Here is an 18,722-nt window from a genome sequence, read left to right as displayed (position 1 = left end):
AGCTCTGCCCAGGGGCTGTGCTGGGCACCGTTCCCTTGGGTGTAACCGGGCCCGAGCTCCCAGGGCAGGCCGTCCAGTGTGGGGGCAGGGAACAACCCTGGGCTAGGGAACAACCTGAGGCTTTGTCCTGAGACACCCAGGCTCAGCAGCTAGACAGCTGCACCCAACCAGGCCCAGCCCAGCCCAAGGCAGCTCCCGTGCCCAGCCACGCCCAGGCCCCGCAGCTCCCCACCCCTCCAGAACAGACAGCTCCTGATGCTGTCGGGCAGCCCCCGCCCCATCCCACGCGTGTCCAGCGGCCTGCTTCCCGCATTCGCTGGCTGCAGCGTCACCTGGAGCTGCCCACCCCGGCCCCCCCGAGGCTCTCCCTCCAGGACCTCCCCACAGGGCCAGGGCCCCTTTGCCGAGCGCTGGCTTTAGTCCATAAGCCATGTGGGGAAGGAAGAGCACTATGCCTATCTACGGACAGTAACGTGGGGCAATGCCGGGGTCCTGCCAAGGGGCAGCCCCAGAGGAGGAGGAAGAGACAATCCAGGCCCAGAGCAACACCATTCCTCCCACGTTGGGGAAGTGGAGACATCCATGCTTTGGACACGTCATTAAACCCAGCCACAGGGCCCTGCTCGCTGATGCCACCTGGTGGGGAAACAGCACCAGCCAAACGACTCGGGCCGAGCTCTGAAATCCAAAGCAGGCAGGCAGGGGCTGGGTTGCATTCGATCCAGCTCCTTCCTGATGCTCCTTGGCACACACCACCATCTGCCTTTCCCTTCTGCAGATGGGCAGTTTGGGGTCTGGGGGCATCACTCACCCAGGGGCTCCCCTGTCTTTCTAGGTCCTCCACCCAGCCTGGCATCTCATCCCCACCAGGCAGGGGGCTGGGAGGAAGTCATGCTTTCGCATTCACTCCTGTTCCTTCTGGGATTAGACCTTAACCCTTTCAATGAGACAGAACCCAGCCTTTCCTGGCACTGCCGTGCCCTGAACAAGGAGTCCCAGAGCTGGTACACAGGCCTCTCTGGCCACATGCACCTCACGGCACAGCCATGAGAAACTTGTACCCTCAGCCTAGCATGGCCTGAGGAACAAGTCCCATGCTCCAGGGCACAAGGGGCCCCACTGCTACAGGGTCAGGAAGGCTCTCTCACCCCCTCCATGCACTCAGCATCGGACCAGGGCTTCATCTCCTGCTAGAGCGTCAGGCATTTGCCGAGAAGGTGCTGGGTTGGTGCGTGTCAGTGCCAAGGAAGCCAGGAAATCAGGCTGCGTGGCTTGTTTGCCAAGAGCTATCAGAGCCCTCAGAAATGTTTGGGAAGATACATGTCACACACACACACACACACCCCGAGTCTCCCAGACGCTGGCGCTGCCCAGAGCGTGGCAAGAGCCGCCCCCTCCCCATTTCTTGGGGTTTCCCATACACAGAGAGCCCTGGTCGGAGTGTCTCTTCAAAAGGTTTTTTTCCTCCCAAAGACGCTTGCTTGAAAGTTACCAGAAGCCTTCAACTGGCCCAATCCCACCCTCTGTCACTAGATGGCGCGCGCAGCCCATGAGAGAGGACGGACGTGCCCTGGCAGGGAGCTGCAGCACAGAGCCGGGAAGAGGCACAGGGGTCCTGCCTGAGCAGCTCCAGCCACAGCAGCAGAAGCCCCCCACCCCTGCCCCACTGGCTCCCATGCCAGGCCCTGACACCGCACTTCAGGGTCAGGAAAGGAGGGCACGTGGCCACTACCCTGCACCGCTGCCCTGTACCCCTGCCCTGTACCCCCAGCATGCTCAGCCAACAGACATAACTGCCCCCCCCCACAGCTGTGCCCCTGAGTCCCTATCCAGTGAGGCAAGATGGGGGGCAGAGAGGGGTTCCCACTCCACTTCACCCCCTGCTGGCCCCAGGAGATGTCCCATAGCTCTGCAGAGAATCCCAGAGCGCCTCTAAAGAGCACTGAAATGCAGCCGGTTCTGGGGTGGAGAGCAGAAGCTGGATGCGCTGTACCATGCGGGGGGGAGGGGAAGAAGGAGGCCAGAGACCCCTGCACTCCTCTCCTCTTAAGGGCGGGGTCCATGCAGAGCAGCCAGACTCCGCTCTGCACAGTCAGCAACAGGGAGGGCTGTGAGGCTGTTGACAGCCCTAGGAGCTCTGCAGCAGCTCCTCCCTCTGGGGATGGCCCTCTTGGCAAGCCATCCTCGCCCTTCACCACAGCAAAGCACCCAGGAAGGGACGGGCCGTGACACTAGCCAACTGAAGCTGGATACTCGCCCTGCCCTGAGCCACCAGGCCCCAGCCCATGCTGCTCACCCCCAAACCGCTAGCAAAGGAGCAAGCAGGCAGCTCAGTGCCCCTCCTCTCAAGCTGAGCTGGGGGCCAAGAAGGGAATACGAGGGAAGCGGTAGCCAGGGGACTGGACCATCCCAGCTCCAGCGACACCAGGTCCCACAGGGCACAAAAGCAGCGAGACGCCTGTGCTGGGCGGAGTTCCAGCAGCACCGTCGCAAGGCCACCTACCCCAGTGCCCAGGCCATCGGTGGGCGTGGGTGAGACGCCATCCCCGCTCTCCTGGCTGCGGGCGCTGAGCTGCGGCGACATGGTGGGCGATTCGTCGATGTAGGGCATGGTCTCCGAGCCCTCCGGCAGCACCTTGGGCTCCTCATTCCCCTCGGCGTCATAGTCCTCCGCCCCGTAGTTGAAGTCTGCCAGGAGGACAAGGAGAGGCCGGTGAGTGTCTGCCACCAGGGCACCCAGTGAAGCATAGCGCACCGGGCGCTGCCTGCCCCTCGCCGCCATAGCACTGCCCAGCAGGAGACCCCAGGTGAGAGAAGGGACTGGCCAGAGGCATGACATTCAGGGGCTAAGCCATCAGACATGTATCTGCCCCCAGGGTGCTCCTCCCCACTGGGGAGAGCTGGGAGCTCAGAGCTCTCCCTGCCTGCTGCACCATCTTGCTTTTTATAGGGGCTGGGGGGCGGGGCTCCCAATAGGTGAGGTCACTTCCCTAGCTCCTCCCTCTTGTTTTGACTCCAGCAGCCAATGGGTGTGTGGCACCAGGACAAGGTGGGAGCTGAGACAGAGACTGATGTTCAATAGGAAAAAACCTTTTCCACCAGCCCCCCCCCATCTCCTGCTGCCACCCTCCCTGCAGCTGGGCAGGGGCCTTCTCCCAGCTCCGCGGGGTCCCAGGGCAGGGGCGTGGGCACTTGGCCTGGGGGCGCTCCTGGCTCTGAGCCCCCCACTGCACTGGAGCCAGCAGCATTGGCCCCGGCTGCAGAGCCCAGCAAGCAGCCCGGCAGCAGCTTTCCTGCCAGAGGGCGGCAGGGCCCGGGAGTTGCATGGCTTGATTTTAGGGCTGCTCCGGTCAGGCACTTGGCAGAGACTGTGCCCGAGGGAAGGGGTCGGTCAGGGCTGGAGCTGACCCCAAGGGTCAGCAGCTCTCTGGCACCTCTGCATGTATCTGACAACCACCAACCAGCCCCCTCCACCGCAGAGTCAGCCACCCCACATCACATACACGGGCAGCATCACCTCCCCGCACGTTCCCACCTCCCCTAGCCGGCTCTTTAACCCATGAGGCGCGGTGGCCCCCTCCCCAGCGCAGCGAGCCCCGGTGGCCCCCGCCATCCCCTCCTGGCCAGGCTCTGCCTTGCCAAGCCCACAGGCACCCCCAACACACATGATTAACAGCTGAGCACTGCCCTGGAGGTGCAGGGCCCCGGCTCTGCCACCCACCCTGCTGCAGGCCGCAGCCCTCCCTGTGCCGGCAGTGGAAGGGGCAGCAGCAGGGGGCTAGGGAGCCAACGATCCATGCGAGGGGAGGGCTCCGCTGCAGCCTGCCCCCTCCCCATGCAGAGGCGCCAAGCGAATCTGTCCCCTCATTCCTATACCCTCAGTGGCAGCAATGAAGGTGGGCCTGGGTGCCAGGACTCGTGGGCTCTGCCGCCGACCCACTGGGTGATTTGTGTAAGTCACTACCCCGCCTTTCTGGGCCTCAGTTTCCCCTCTAGGTCACTGTCCCCCCGGACCTCAGGGGCAGCTCTCCCCGCCCTGTCACTCTCCGTCCCGGGCCTCTCTCAGGCAGCCATCAAGGGAGCACTACGCCCACTACCTGCCTGTCCCAGCCGCCCCCTCCCTCCATCACTGCCAGGCTACAGCTGGAGGGACGGGGCCAGGCTGGGAGCAAGGAGTTGCCTCTGCTGCAGGTGAGGGCAGGGAGGCCCAGGGGTTGGAGCCGCACTCGGCTCCATCCTCCACTGGCCGCAGAGCTGGAGAGGGGGGGCGGCACTGGCCTGTTACCATGGAAATAGCAATAGCAATGGGCTCAGCAGAGGGACAAGGCGAATGTTGGGGTCCTGGTCCCTGTGGGCACCCTTCCTGACCCCCAATTCTATGGAGATATACCTATCTCATAGAACTGGAAGTCCAGCCCCCTGCCTTCAGAGCAGGACCAAGTACTGTCCCTGACAGATTTCTGTCCCTGATCCCTAAATGGCCCCCTCAAGGATTGAGCTCACATCCCTGGGTTTAGCAGGCCAATGCTCAAACCCCTGAGCTATCCCTCCCCTCAAGCACCCTGAAGCTTAAGGCTGTGTGACCACCCCCAGCCCCTACACTGAGTGTGCCCGGCGCAGAGTCCCCGTGCGAAACCGGGCAGGGCCCCCCCCCCACACACACAGCCCCCTGCACTGTGTGTGCCTAGCCCAGAGCCCTCGTGCGAAGCCGGGCAGGGCCTCTCACACACACACACACACACACACACACACACAGCCCCCTGCACTGCATGTGCCTGGCCCAGAGCCCTTGTGCGAAGCCAGGCACGCCCCCCCCCCCACACACACACACAGCCCCCTGCACTGTGTGTGCCTAGCCCAGAGCCCTTGTGCGAAGCCGGGCAGGGCCCCCTCCCCCCCCCACAGCCCTCTGCACTGCGTGTGCCCAGCCCAGAGCCCTCGTGCGAAGCCGGGCAGGCCCCCCACACACACACACAGCCCCCTGCACTGTGTGTGCCTAGCCCAGAGCCCTTGTGCGAAGCCAGGCAGGGCCCCCTCCCCCCCCCACAGCCCTCTGCACTGCGTGTGCCCAGCCCAGAGCGCTCGTGCGAAGCCGGGCAGGCCCCACACACACACACACAGCCCCCTGCACTGCGTGTGCCCAGCCCAGAGCCCTCGTGCAAAGCCGGGAGGGGCAGAGAGAGACACATACAGCCCCCTGCACTGCGTGTGCCTGGCCGAGGGGCAGAGAGAGAGAGAGAGAGAGACACACCCACACGGCCCCCTGCACTGTGTGTGCCTGGCCCAGAGCCCTCGTGCAAAGCTGGCTCCCTCAAGCCTCACAGCACGATGCTCAGCTGCAGTTAATATTTCATTGCAGTTTAATATTTCAAGCTGATAAATCTTTAAACCCAAGAGGATTTTAAAGCCCTCCCGAGTCCGACCCTGTGAGCATGAGCCAGGGAAGGAAGAGGGCCAGGGCAATCCTGTCCCCTATGCCAAGGGACAGGAGGCCAGCGCTGGAGCCATTCAGAACGGGCCTGGGCAGAGTGGTGGGGGCAGTCCAGCAGGACGGGTCTGTGTGGGACACGGGGCACGGCACAGACCAAACCCGTAACTGACCCCATCACAGCTCAGCAAGCGACCCAGCGCGGTCACAGCCCAGCAGCCCAGCCCGTATCGCTCAGACGCAGAAGGGTCCCCGCTGGGCTCGTCCTGCTGGGTCTGTCTCCTGTGGCCCTGGGAAGGTGTGTGTGTCCGTGCATGCGTATACACACACTCGCACGTGTGCACATGCAGGCACAGCACGGCTGCCAGGGTTCCCACCTCATTAGCACGCTCCAGCTGGGAGCCCTCTCCTCTCCTCGGAGCAGCAGGCCAGGCGCCGGACCCGGCTGCTGGCAGCACCGCGGCAGGCTGTCAAGGGAGCAGCCGGGACATCCAGCCGAACGCACACTCCTGAGTCACCCTCATTAGTACGGGGTTCCCTCCATCGCACCCACGCACACGCTGTCTCTCAGACTGCTGGACACGGCGCGAGAGTCTGGGAGATCCCCCCGGGTGCGTAGGGAGGGGTACTTAACGTTGCACTGTGCACCTCCCTCCCCACCTCTGCATGCACCCGCATCGCACGCTCACAGCACGGAGCCCCAGGGAACGTCCCACTCCATTCGGGGGCTCTCCCTGCTACTGGCACTGTGCAGGGCGTGCTGGTTATATACAAAATGCTCTAGCACATTACATTAGCACATCCCTACTTGTGGGGGCAAGCGGGGGGCTGCTCTCACACTGGGGGTGTTTGTTTGAGTCACTTCTGCTTCCTTGTTTAAGGAGTTTGAGTGAATTTTAGAGCAACAGCCCAGAGCAGGGGGGTGGGGGCACTGCTCTACCTCCTCCCTTCTAAGCCTGGGCTTCCCCTCCCACAGCTCTGCTGGTGCCTCCTAAACCCAACCCGCAGCCCCTGCTAGCCCAGCCCTGGGCTCCCCCCTCCCACAGCTCTGACGGTGCCTCCCAAACCCAACCCGCAGCCCCTGCTAGCCCAGCCCTGGGCTCCCCCCTCCCACAGCTCTGCCGGTGCCTCCCAAACCCAACCCGCAGCCCCTGCTAGCCCAGCCCTGGGCTTCCCGCTCCCACAGCTCTGCCAGTGCCTCCCAAACCCAAACCCAGCCACCTGCTAAGCCCAGCCCTGGGGTCCCCCACCGCCAGCACTGCCAGTGCCTCTCAACCCAGGACCTTTCCACCCTACCCTGAGTCCTTTCCTGCCCCTCTCTGGCTCCCCCTGCTCCCCTCAGGCCCATGTGGAGTATGGCAGAGGCAGGCGGGCCGAGACCATCTCTGCCAGCCAGTCCCAGGGCAGCTGGGCACAGATCAGCCTGCAGATCTCACGGCCTCTAGCTCATTCACACCTCCACCAGCTGCTGCTGGCAGCTTCTCCTAGAGCCGGGGGGTGCCAGCCCCCAGCACCAGCCCTGCTCCAAGCGGGCCAGGCTGGAGAGCGCCCATGTCCCCAGCTCCCGCCTCCGCTCCGGCAAGAACAGCCACAGCTCCGCAGCGCCTGCATTGCCCGCGGCGTGAGGCCCATGCCATCTCCATGGCAACAGGCTCCTGCACTATCCTGCCGGCTGCCAGCTCAGCCTCCCACGGCCGCGAGGATGGGGGAAGGGGCGTCGCGCTCTCCCCTGCTCCATCCCACGGGCCTGGCAGGGCGGGGGCCACGCGAGGGGGGGGCCACGGAGCCAGCATCACTCCACCCCACAGCCCAGCTCAGTGCGGCCCTAACTTTCAGCCAGCACAACAGGGCTCCCCAGGGCTGCTCGGCCCGCAGACACCGGAGCGGGAGCCAGGGCTGGGCTCGGCGACCCCCAGGAGAGCTGCTCCTTCCCAGCCAGCCTGGGGGCTGCAGTGTCACGACCCCAGCCAGCCCCATAGCAGGGACCGCTGAGCCACGCCAGCAGAGAACACCGGCAGGAGTGTCAGTCCCCAGGCTACCGGGCTGCAGCCCGAGCCCAGGGCAAGAGTCAATGGCACCCGCATCTCTCAGCCCTGCCCATGCCCCAGTCCCTCCGGCATGGGGCTCTGTCCGTGGCTTCTTCCCTCTAAAAGCACCCTGGAGCCACTGGCCAGGAAAGAAACCGACCCCAGGATTAGCAGCCACTCATTGCCCATGGTTGTGCCCCTGGGGCACCGGCCACACCCCAGCCACAGCAGTTAACATTTCCCCAGCCCCACCAACATGGCAGAGAAGCCCCTGGGCACTGGGCGCAGTATCTGGGCTCTCCCAGAGCGCTCCCCCGAAGACGAGCCCCATGCAGCGAGGTCTGCCACGTTCCTGGCTCCCATACGGCCACACCAGCTGCCCTCATTACCCCGCCAGGAATGCACATTAAACCCAACAGCCAGCAAAGCACAATCCCCCCATGTGACACAACAGGGAGTAGGGCGGATTTAACCTGGGAGTGTTGCAGGGGAGTTACATTGGGGATGGGGGACTTCCCTTGAAGGAAGATACCTGAGCTGTAACCTGAGCCAGGAGGGGGGTTGGGAGACTAGACAAAGGAGGAGGAGGAGCTGCGGGGAGTGGGGAGAGAGCTGCTGGAGGAGTTTTTAGTTTCAGTTTGGTGCTGGGAGGTGGAACGCAGGGAACCCCAAGGCTGCGGTCTAAGCTCCCTGCCCCCAGGAGGACTTGACTGAGGGGTTCTGGTTGTACCTACAAGCTCTGTTTCAGACAGCCTTCCTACTGTTTCCAGTCCTCTGTCCGTTCACGTATCCGGGCAGAGTTCCTCTGGGCGGCATCCACTGGCTCCCTTGACACCTTTGAGGAGCAGTGGGCGCTGTCCGGGGTTCTCTGCTCAGGGTCCCCGTCAGGTTCCCTTCTTTTGACCCTTTGACCGCACTCCTGTCCCTGTTTTTACATTAGTTGTCCCCCGTAATTATTTGAGTTTCAGGCCCTGTGGATCCTCCCCTTAGGCTGGGGGGGGGACCCTTTAGCAGTGGGCGGGCATAGAACCCCAATATGTACTGTTCAATAAACCTTCTGTTTTACGGGCTGGCTGAGAGTCACGGTGAATCGCAGGAAGAGGGGTGCAGGGCCCTGACTCCCCCACACTCCGTGACACCCCATGACAGCCCAGTCCCGTCTCCCCAACCTATAGGGAGGGATTCCTGATGCCCCTCAGCGGGTACTCGGCGAAGGCGTGATGGGTCGGGGAAGCAGGGCTCCCAAAGGCGGAACCATACCCCCTCAGGCTCCACCGCCAGAGTGTACAGTGTGCAGATGGAGGAGAGGGCCGGGCACTTTATACCCAGAGCCCAGGGTATCAGAGCAGACTAGGAGAGGGGCACCCAGCCTCAAGCTTCAGGGTGCCAGGATCATTGTGGGGTCAGGAAGGGTGCCCACAGGGACCAGGATGTGGGGTGGAGCAGGGGTCAGTGCAGGGCACACACAGGAGCAAGGCCAGCAAAGGAGGCATTTGCTGTGACAGCGGGTGCTGGCTGGGGTGGGAACATGCCTCCAACCGGGGTGGCAGGGACTCACCCCCGCTCATAGTGCCCGCCCGCCCCCTCCTCCAGCCAGCGGGTTAGGAGCTGCCCTGAGGGGCCAGGCCCAGCCTCTCCTCCCAGCGCAGAAAGCTCCCACTACAGCTGCCCCTGTTCCAAGGGGCTGGCGCTCACCCCGGGAAGGGCCCTGTCACAGCCCGTTGGCCTCACGCAGACTTGCCTGAGAGCAGCTCCCAGGGGCCAGGCCTGGGCTGGAGAGCCCCAAGCTCCTGGGGATCTGAGTCCTGGGCCCCCCAGCATTCACCAGCTGGCCAGCCACAACAGCCCAGCTTCCCTGCCCCCCAGTTCGGTGCCCTGCACACTAGGGTTCTGCGCCAGCTCGAGGCTGGAGAGAGAGGGTCCTTGCCCACCCCTGCAGCCGGCTGGCTCTTGGGGCCCAAGGAGGATGCGCATGGGGCAGGGGGCGGCAGGCTCACATGCATCACCAGGCCAGGCGAGAGGCCCTGGAGAGCCAGGGCCCAGCGGGAAGAACTTGTGCCATCTCCGAGAGCGCCCCAAACACACACATTGCAAATCCCCGGCTCTAATCCCTGGGCCCACACTTTCCACCCCACGCCCTTATCTGCTGCGCCCCAGGGCCGCTGCACCCCTGCCTGCAGCCCAGAGATAGGCCGCCTGCCCTGGGTTGTGTGGCTCCTGCTGAGAGCGCAGGGGAGTCGGGAGGGCTGCTCCCAGGGCACGCCAGGTTACGCAGCAGCACAGCCTGAGTCCAGCACTGCCGTAGCGTGGAGAGAGCGGCTTCAAAGCCAGCCGCATCACGGCCACATCGCCCTCCCCACAGCCTGGCAATGGGAAGGGGGTGAGAGGGCTTGGGAACCCCTCCGCTGCATGTGTCAGAGGATGGGAAGTCACAGGAACAGCAAAGGTAGGTGCTGGGTGATCTCACTGACACTTCCCCTCAGCTCTGCCATCGCCCCATAGCACCGACCCACAGCCCCCTGGCACCCCAGCACGGGCTCCCCACCCAACACCGACCCGCAGCCCCGTCAGCCCAGCTCAGGCTCCCCACCCAGCTCTGCCATCGCCCCATAGCACCAACCCACAGCCCCCTGGCACCCCAGCACGGGCTCCCCACCCAACACCGACCCGCAGCACCGTCAGCCCAGCTCAGGCTCCCCACCCAGCTCTGCCATTGCCCCATAGCACCAACCCACAGCCCCCTGGCACCCCAGCACGGGCTCCTCACCCAACACCGACCCGCAGCACCGTCAGCCCAGCTCAGGCTCCCCACCCAGCTCTGCCATCGCCCCATAGCACCAACTGCAGCCCCCTGTCACCCCAGCCCTAGGCTCTCCCCATCTCCCTCTGCTGATGCCTCTCAAACCCAAACTGCAGCCCCCCTTCCCCATTATTTGTGTCCTGGGCCTTTCCTCAGAGCTGCCTGCCTTCGGGCAGGGGGAGGGGACGCAGTCTCTGTGGAACACACACCTGTAACCGCTGCCCTCCCCTCCTCCTCCTCCACTAGTGATGGGTTAGGCGCAGTCTGGGGATTCCTGGCTCACGGCCAGCCCAGCCCGGGCACCTCTCCATGCAGGGCCCCAATGCTCTTCCTCACCCGCCCCCAGAGCCCTCGGATATAGCCTGGCTGACAGCTGGCTGCGGCTCCCGGAGCCCACTGCACAAACGCTCTGCCCATCCTTCCACTTCACTAAGCATCTCCATGGCTGTGGCCGTGTGTTTGCCTGCCTGGGGGAGCCTGGGGAGAGCGGGCGGCTAACAGGGTCAGCACGGCAAGGGCCAGGAACAGTTGTCAGGGCCATTTCCCTCCCTCCACATGCAGCGTGGGGACTGGCTCGACGGAGAGTATCCCTGCAGCCTGGCCAGGGCGAAGGGAGACCCCGGCCAGCCCCGGGGGTCAGGCTGGGGAGCTGGCCGCCCCTGGGGAGACACAGGCGGGATGGGACGAGGAGCCCTTGTCTCCCCTGGTCCCCAGTCTGTGAGACGTGCTCGCTCTCCTCGGTGCGCTGCAGACTGGCCCTGCTGCCTCAGCCGTAGGCGGCCCAGGGCGGGAGGGAACCGAACAAGGCAGGAGTGAGGCTGGCCTGAAATGCCTTGGCACAGGGACCTAGACCAGCAGGGGAACTTCAGATCTAGGCTCTGCTGCCTGGGCCCGGCTCTAGCCCTGGACAAATCCGCACTGGGGATGAGGGGACAGGGCCCCCTTTGCCAGCCCCGGCAGAGCCCCGAGAGGGCGGAACCTGGGTAAAGACACCTCTGCTTTCCCCCGCGGCGGGAAATGACCCGCCTGGGATGGGGACTAACTGTGGGAACATCACTGAGGCATATTTCTTCCCTCCTCTCTCCCTGTGGATTAGCCGCTCAGGGCCCAGTGGTGCCTGTTAACCTGACCCTGCCTGCAACAAAAGCTGCTCATTAACCTTCCCCTTCCTTCCGCCTTCGCCGCTGCTTCCTCCACCCACGCCAGCTCTCCTCCCCACTCACAGGCGCCGGGGCAGGCGCTGGCAAAGCCCTGGCCCGGGCTGTACAGTCAGGGCACCCAAAGCAAGCCTGGCTGTGTGGGACAGCGCTCCCCAGCACACAGAGGGCAAAGGATCCCGCAGGAGGACGGGGCTGGGGACACAGGATCCGGGCAACGCCGCAAAGCCCGGGTCATTCCAGAGCCCCCAGCAGCGCTGACAATGGCTCCTCTGTGCTGGCCCTCGCGCTGTGCTGGGGGGGAGTTCCTGGCTGGTTCACATCACTGAGGGAAAGCGACAGTGGCAACTGGTTGCACTATGAGGTCAACACTTGTCCATTGCCAAGCAAGCCGGGGCGTCCATGCCACCAGCACGAGGTCGCTCCCGTTGGATCCACCCCACACCCACCGAATGCAGGGTCAGGCCAGGCGGCCAGTCCTACATGGGGCCTGCATCCCTGCATGGCCTCTGGGATAGGGCAGCAAAGCAAAGGCAGCCTGAGTGCCAGTGAGAACGCTGTGCTGGGAGATCTCGCCAGCTGGCTGCCCTGGGGAGGGGCGAGACATCGCTCAGGTCTAGCACCCCGGCAGGGCTGCGGCCCCTCCGTTTGCAGCCTGGTCCTGCCTGGTCCCCAGTCTGAACCACAAGGGGCCCTTGCTGCTCAGGCTTGCTGGGCAGAGCAGCCAGTCAGCAGCTTCCCTCCCGGCTCCAGGGTGCTCCCAGGCCCTCTCCTGCCTCTCCGGCTTGGGAGGTGGCGGGTCGGGCAGATGGGCCCTGAGAGCCAGGGGGTGATGTTCTCTAGTGCAAAGGCGGAGAGGGAGGAGAAAGGCCCCACTGCGGAATCTGGGGCAATGGGGGCACACGAGAACTCTCGTGTAGCCCTTTATTGTGGCTAGGACCCACCGATCTGAAGCTGTTTCCTGGATCTGTGTCCTGGGAAATCTCCGTGGGCCCAGTGTCCACTCCCAAGCGAAGGGGCGTCTGGGAGAACAGAACCTGGAACCTGCCTGGGAGCCTACAGGCCCACGGGCAGCCCCACAGGGCTCAGCGACGGTGGGGCCAGGCCTTTTGTGCTTGACTAAAGGGAGCCACTTCTTTGGCTCCCCTGCATCACCCAAGGCCTGGGCCAGGCGACTCCGCAGAGGTGACCTCCCCAAAGGAGAGACCCACCCGACGAAGCTTAGATCCCATCACCTGACCACCCCCTCAGCTGGAGGAAGCAGCAAGTTCCCATCGCACCTGCCACCGCCTGGGCCAGACCCACAGCAGAGTCTCCAGCAGAACCACCTGCAGGTCGGGAGGAAGGAAGTAGTGTCCAGCCGCTCGGCTAGGCAGGCGGCCCGGCACGCTCACACCCTCGCCCCACCGGAGAGACACAGAGACCGTCGGGGCCTATTGCTGCTTTCTGTGCCCCGGGCCCAGATGGAACCTAACTGCTAATGGGGCGCGAGGTCGCCCGGACCTCGTGTCTGGGCAGGGCCGGCGGGGTTCTGCTGTGCCCAAGGGAGGCTGCAGAACCCAGCCGAGGCCTGAGGGGGAAAACTCACCACAACGCTGCTGCAGGAGTCCCCGGTCCTGGCTTCCTTCCACAGGGCCCTTCATACGGTTACCAGCTCTGGCGCATTCCCGCCCGTGCCCCCTGGTGCCGGGATGCCCCCCGCCCTCACCTACCCCACCATTTTCCGTCCCCGCCCGCACCTACTCCAGCATTCGCCCGTCCACCCACCTGCACCTACCCCACCATTCGCCCCCCTGCCCACAGACACCTGCCCCACCATTCGCCCTCCCACACACACCTGCCCCACCATTCGCCCACCTGCCCCCCCACTCGCCCCCCCCACCCGCACCTGCCCCACCATTCTCCCCGCCGTCCGCACCTCCCACCCCCTCCGCAAGCAAACCATTGAAACTCCACAGAAAACAAGAAAACCCCCCACTTCATCACATCCGCCATTCGCCCTCCCATCCGCACCTGCCCCGCCATTCTCCACCCCCACCCGCACCTACTCCAGCATTCACCCGCCCACCCACCTGTACCTGCCCCGCCATTCGCCCCCCTGCCCACACCTGCCCCGCCATTCTCCGCCCCCACCCACACCTACTCCAGCATTCACCCGCCCTCCCACCCACACCTGCCCCACCATTCGCCCACCTGCCCTGCCATTTGCCCCCCGCCTGCACCTGCCTGTACCCGCCCTGCCATTTGCCCCCAGGCCCGCACCTGGCCCACCATTCCCCCCCCAGTCCCACATCCTGCCTGCACCTGCCCCGCCATTCACCCCCATGCACCCCCTGCCCTGATATTCACCCGTGCACCCTGCACTCCCTGCCCTGCCATTCACTCCCATGCAGCCCATGTCTGCTCCCCCATTCGCTCCTATACGTCCTGCCTGCACCCTGCCATTTGCCCCCAGGCCCGCTCCGCCGTTCGCCCCAGGCCTACACCTGCCCCGCTATTCGCCCCAGGCCCGCACCTGCCCCGCCATTCGCCCCCAGGCCCGCACCCTGCTCCGCCATTCGCCCCCAGGCCCGCACCCTGCTCCGCCATTCGCTCCTGGAGGCCCTGCCCGCACCCTATGCCCGTGCCCTGCTCATCTGAATTTCAGCCTCAGTAACTCAGGTGCGCTTTGATTTGCCTGGTGTCACGGTGGAGAGCACCCGGGGCTGGGGTCTGCCAGGCAGGACGCAGTATGAATTATACAGCCAGGCAATGCCACTCAAAGCACCCAACCCACCTCCTCCAGAGCCCCTGGCCAGGCAGCCCACCTCGGGAGCGTCCTCTCTCCGTCCTTCACATCACCATCTCGCTGTCCCCTACAAGGCTACTGGTCCTTCCCGCCCGGCACCAGGCCTTCTAGGTGCTGCACTCCGAGCTCCACGGCTCCGGCGCAAACATCTGCAGACCGGCAGAGAGATGCTGCCATAGGCCCCCAGCAGAACTGCAGAGAGGCCTGTGGCTCCACTCCTCATGCTTCAGGGCCGCAGGCTGGCTGCCTACAGGGGCCGGGAAGAACCCACAGCTCCGGCTCTGTGGGACTGGCCAGGTACAGTAGCGGGGGCTGCACAGCGCTTGCCCCATCTGAATAGCGCCTCAAAGCACTTCTCAGGCCTCAGCCCTGCCTGAAGTGGGGAGAAACCATGGCACCCACCCCAGGCCGCACAGCGAGTCAGCCACCGAGGCAGGACTAGAACCCAGAAGTCCGGAGCTCTAAGCACACGGCCTTGTGCGGGGGGAGCTCACTGCCAGGGCATGTTCTGGCTCCCCCAGCCTGAGGTGCTTGCTGCATGCAACCCCAGGGCTGCGAAATCCAGCCAGAGCCAGGCCTCCCCACTGACCCAGTCGCTCACCCTCCCAGCGCAAGGGCCAGGGACCCGGGGGATCCCCCTCCCTGAGCCCTCCTGGGGCCGCAAGGAGCTTGGCCCCATTCCCGAGGCAGCCCCCGTCTCCCTGGGGCCGTGGTGGCTACCCAGAGCCATGCTGCAGAGCGCGAGAGTCACACGAGCCCCCCAGGCAACCCCACCGCACGAAAGGTCCCCAGCGACCCCGGTCCTGGAGCTTTTTCCCACTCCCCGCATCGCACGGACCTTCCTGCCACGGCCACAAGGGGGCACTGAAAAGCAGCCCAAGCTCAGGGACCAGCCTGCTTCCCCGAGTCCGTAACCAGTGGCACAGGGGCTGGCAGGGAGTCCCCACGTCGGGAGCCACAGCTACCCAGTGACCCCAGGGACGAAGTGGGGGATTTGCTTGTTTTCTGGGGGGTTCCAATGGTTTGCATGCGGAGGGGGTGGGACTCAGTTTCCCTGGGTGCTACTGGTTTAACGAGGGGAGGGGAGAGGGAGTTTCTTATTACAGAGGACCGGGGCACCCCCCACGGACCACACGGGGCCAAGATTGGGCACAATCTGTGAGTCCGTGACACCCCCTGACACCAGCAGAGCAAGCCAGAGACTGACCTGCTCCTGCTGGAAGGGGGCATCAGGCCTGGGGGCAGTGCAGGGGTAGGCCCCTCGGGGTGCTCAGGTCACCCAGCTAGCAACGCAGGAAGCTCAGCGTGGTCAGCTCCGGTTTTTCTACCCGGCGGTGCAGCCCCACTCGCTGCAGGAGCAACACCCGAGCCCACCGCTGCCCCCAGGGGTCTCAGCCAGGCCCCCACAGAGCACAGCCCATTCTGGGGCTGGGAACTGGGCACAGCTGAATGTGGTTCCCCAGGTGGATCAGCCTGTGCCCCCCCCAGTGCCACGCAGGTGAAGGCAAGTGAGGGCATCTCCCACGGGAGAGTGCACGCCACGGACAGCCCCCCTCTTGTGGGCCCCCCTAGAGGGAGCATCTCCACCACAGAGCTGCCTCGGTCACTTGGGGCAATCATAGGGGAGGGTGCCCCAGTCCTCCTTGATGCGCCAGAGCTAAGCCTGTCCATTTACATAACCTGCCTGAGATGGAGCTGCAGGGGGTCGTGCCACCCCAGAGCACTGGCTCTGTCTAAATGCCCAGGGATGGGGGGGAGCGTTTCCCGGAGCAGCCTGCAGTGACAGAGAGCAGGAGAGGAGCGCGCATCCACGGGGAGGGGGCTGCGCTGAACAGCTCAGGCCCCCAGCTAACGACGGCACAAGCAGCAGGGACAGCCGCTCCGATGCCGCGTTCGCTTGGATCCTGCCACCCCCCTGGCCCCGCGGTGCAGCGTTACACAACAGGTAGAGATGGAGGGGGGAGCCGGGCAGGGCATGCTGCAGCCTGGCTGGAGAGGTGTTCAGCCGGCCAGGGCCCCCGCATGGCACCGTGCCCCCAGGTGAACAGGCTCCCTGTCCCCTGAGCGATCCTACCCCAGCGCTCTTCCCAGCCCTCGCCGAGTTCCACAGCCAGGAGACCCCGGCAGCTCCGGCCCAGCCCAGCCTGGTGCCCCCCAGTTCCCCCGAGCACGCACGTACTGCTGTAGAGGGTGTCGATCCAGGAGAGGCGCGCCAGGCCCCGGTGGCTGAGCGGCTCCATGCTCGGGGAGGCTCGGCTGGCTGTCAGATCCTCGGCCACCGACACATCTCCCAACAAAGGCGGCGAGGGGAGGGAGGGAGGGGAGCGGGGAGGGGGCCAGGGGGAGCGGGGCCGGGGCGGGCTGGCAGGCACCCGGGCAGCAGCGGGTCACAGCGGCCGGTGAGGGGAGCCCGAGCCAGCCCCTAGCCTGCAGCATGGGGATTCCTGCCGGGAGGAGAGGCTCCGCTCCGGGAAGGAGCTCCCAGTGCCTGCCAATGGCAGCCTGCACCTCCCCCCGCCTCCGCCGGGAGATGAGGCGGGGAGCGGAGCCAGCCCCGCATGCAGGGAAGCTGGGGAGGGGGCAGCGAGCCCCTCTCTCCGTGCTCTGGCGCCCTGGCCAGAGTCGCCCCCAGGCGCCGCGCTGCAGGGCAATGGGTCTCAGCTAGGCTGCTGCCCTGCACCCCAGAGGTGGCTGCATTTCAGCATCGCTGCGCCTGCCCCGGCACAGGTGACAGCTGGGGGCGAAGGGGGGGTACCCCATGCGTGGGGCAGCGCTGGGCTCGGCAGGCTACCGTCAGTGCCCTGAGTTTGGGGGCGGGGGTTCCCTGCTGCTTCGGAGCCCCCGGCATCATGCTGCCAGTGCACGGAGGGGGAGGAGGGAAGAGGCTGCGGAGACGCTGCCAGATGGGCAGATGGCTGCAGGTGGCAGTTAGCTGAGTCTGCCGCATCCGTCGAGGCCACTGACCCCCTCCCCCAGCCACGCCATCAGTGTTTTTAGGGGGTGGGAGATGGGTAAGGGGGGCCCTGTGGATGGCCCATCCTGGGCATCCGGCACTGTGCCCGCTCTGCAGACTGAGAACCCACCCCAGCACCTCTGCCCTGCCCTGCAGGGACCCCTCAAGGCAGCCCGGGCATGGCTTCCCTCCACCAGCCAGGGGGGCCAGCAGTGCCAGCTGGCAGGGTGATGCCCGTCCACTGGAAACCAGGCTGAGAACCAGCCAACTCATTTCACACCGACCAGCGAGCAGCCGGGACGTAGCCACTTCCTAGCACCAGCGGGCCCTGCCACACTGGGGGAAAGGCTCCGCGTCCCGACCCCAGTGGCAAGGACAGCGGGCCCCAAGGAATGATCCGGAGGGAACATGGGGCACGTGGGGAGAGCGGAGCCGAGGGGCACGATAGGCCCTGGGACATCAACCATCTTCGTAGTCACGGGAGCCAACAGCAGCCACGGCAGCGAAGAGATGCACACAGTGGGGAGGGCGCACACAGATCCATTTCTTTCCTCTCCTCCCCTTCCTGGGGCACGTCAGTGCCAGGCCCCCTCCTGACTGCAGCCGGGCACAGCCAGAAGGCGTACAGTGTGTAACCAGCACCCCCAGCCCTGCCACTCGCCAGGACAGGGAAGTGGGCCAGCCAGCCCTGGATCTGGCATAAACGCTGCTGCCTCTAGGCCCTGCGCCACCCTTACCGAGGGGCGCTGGCGTTTCCTGCACCCTGCGCTCACTGACGAGCCCATCTGCAGCTGGTGAGGTCCAAACATTTTAGTGCTTTGGACGCAATTTGTGTTAGAGGCAGCTTCTGAAACGAGACCTCCCTCTCCCTCCGAGCGCTGGGACCCAGCCCCAGCAAGGCACGGTTCTGCCCGCTGGGCTGTGCGCCAGCCAGGAGGGCCCTGCCTCGGCAGGGATTTGGGGTGGGTCCAGGTACTTGACAGGCACCCCCCACCTGAAGCCTGGCACAGCTCCGGCATCTGCTCCAGAAAGAAGCCTGGGGTCATGGGAGTGGCAGCACAGAGCCAGCAATGCTCAGACACCCTCCCCCCAGAACAGCCAAACTGCCCCCCTGGATGCCACGAGCCAGGAGCACGCTCTAGATGGGAGCCCTGCAGAGGTCGCTGGGCATGCTCGCCCGTGGCCCGGAGCTTCCCCGGCTGGCTCAGCTGGCACCACCTTCCCAGCACGGGAGGGGAGCACCCTGGCCAGCGGCTCTTGTCCTTCCCCTCACGCCATGCACCCACTGCACAAACTGCGGCCCAAGCCGGACGGCCCCGGGCAGGTCACCTACACTAGGGGAATGGGGACAGGACGCCTGGGTTCCATTCCCAGCTCTGTCACTGACTCGCTGGGTGACCGTGGGCAAGTCACTGCCTGGCTCTGTGCCTCAGTTTCCCTCTGTACAATAGGGATGATACGTTCCTGCCCCCCCCATAAAGCACTGAGAGCTCCACAGACTGACAGCCCCAGAGGGGTGCTCCTACCCCAAGGGACACAGACCGCTCCCTCCCACCCCCCGCCCCGCCA

At 65.2% G+C, this 18,722-nt stretch overlaps 1 protein-coding gene across 2 annotated transcripts in view; it reads right to left on the bottom strand.

Annotated features, from left to right (window-relative positions):
* The window catches only part of ABR (ABR activator of RhoGEF and GTPase), a 92,976-nt gene that overhangs the window by 48,045 nt on the left and 26,209 nt on the right, over positions 1-18,722 (bottom strand). The window contains exons 1-2 of one of the 2 annotated variants that reach the window (XM_054008742.1): positions 16,380-16,482; positions 2,504-2,688 (exon numbers count right to left, since the gene is read on the bottom strand). In XM_054008742.1, coding sequence (XP_053864717.1) covers positions 2,504-2,688; positions 16,380-16,440 — 246 coding nt within the window. In that variant the 5' untranslated portion in view covers positions 16,441-16,482. Of the gene's footprint in view, positions 1-2,503; positions 2,689-16,379; positions 16,483-18,722 lie in introns of those variants that run through there. The other variant, XM_054008741.1, reaches the window with a different exon arrangement.

This window comes from Malaclemys terrapin, chromosome 18 (assembly GCF_027887155.1).
Source record: "Malaclemys terrapin pileata isolate rMalTer1 chromosome 18, rMalTer1.hap1, whole genome shotgun sequence".
Lineage (NCBI taxonomy): Eukaryota > Metazoa > Chordata > Testudines > Emydidae > Malaclemys > Malaclemys terrapin.
Note: the sequence above shows the minus strand (reverse complement) of the source record. Positions and strands in the feature narration are given on the sequence as shown.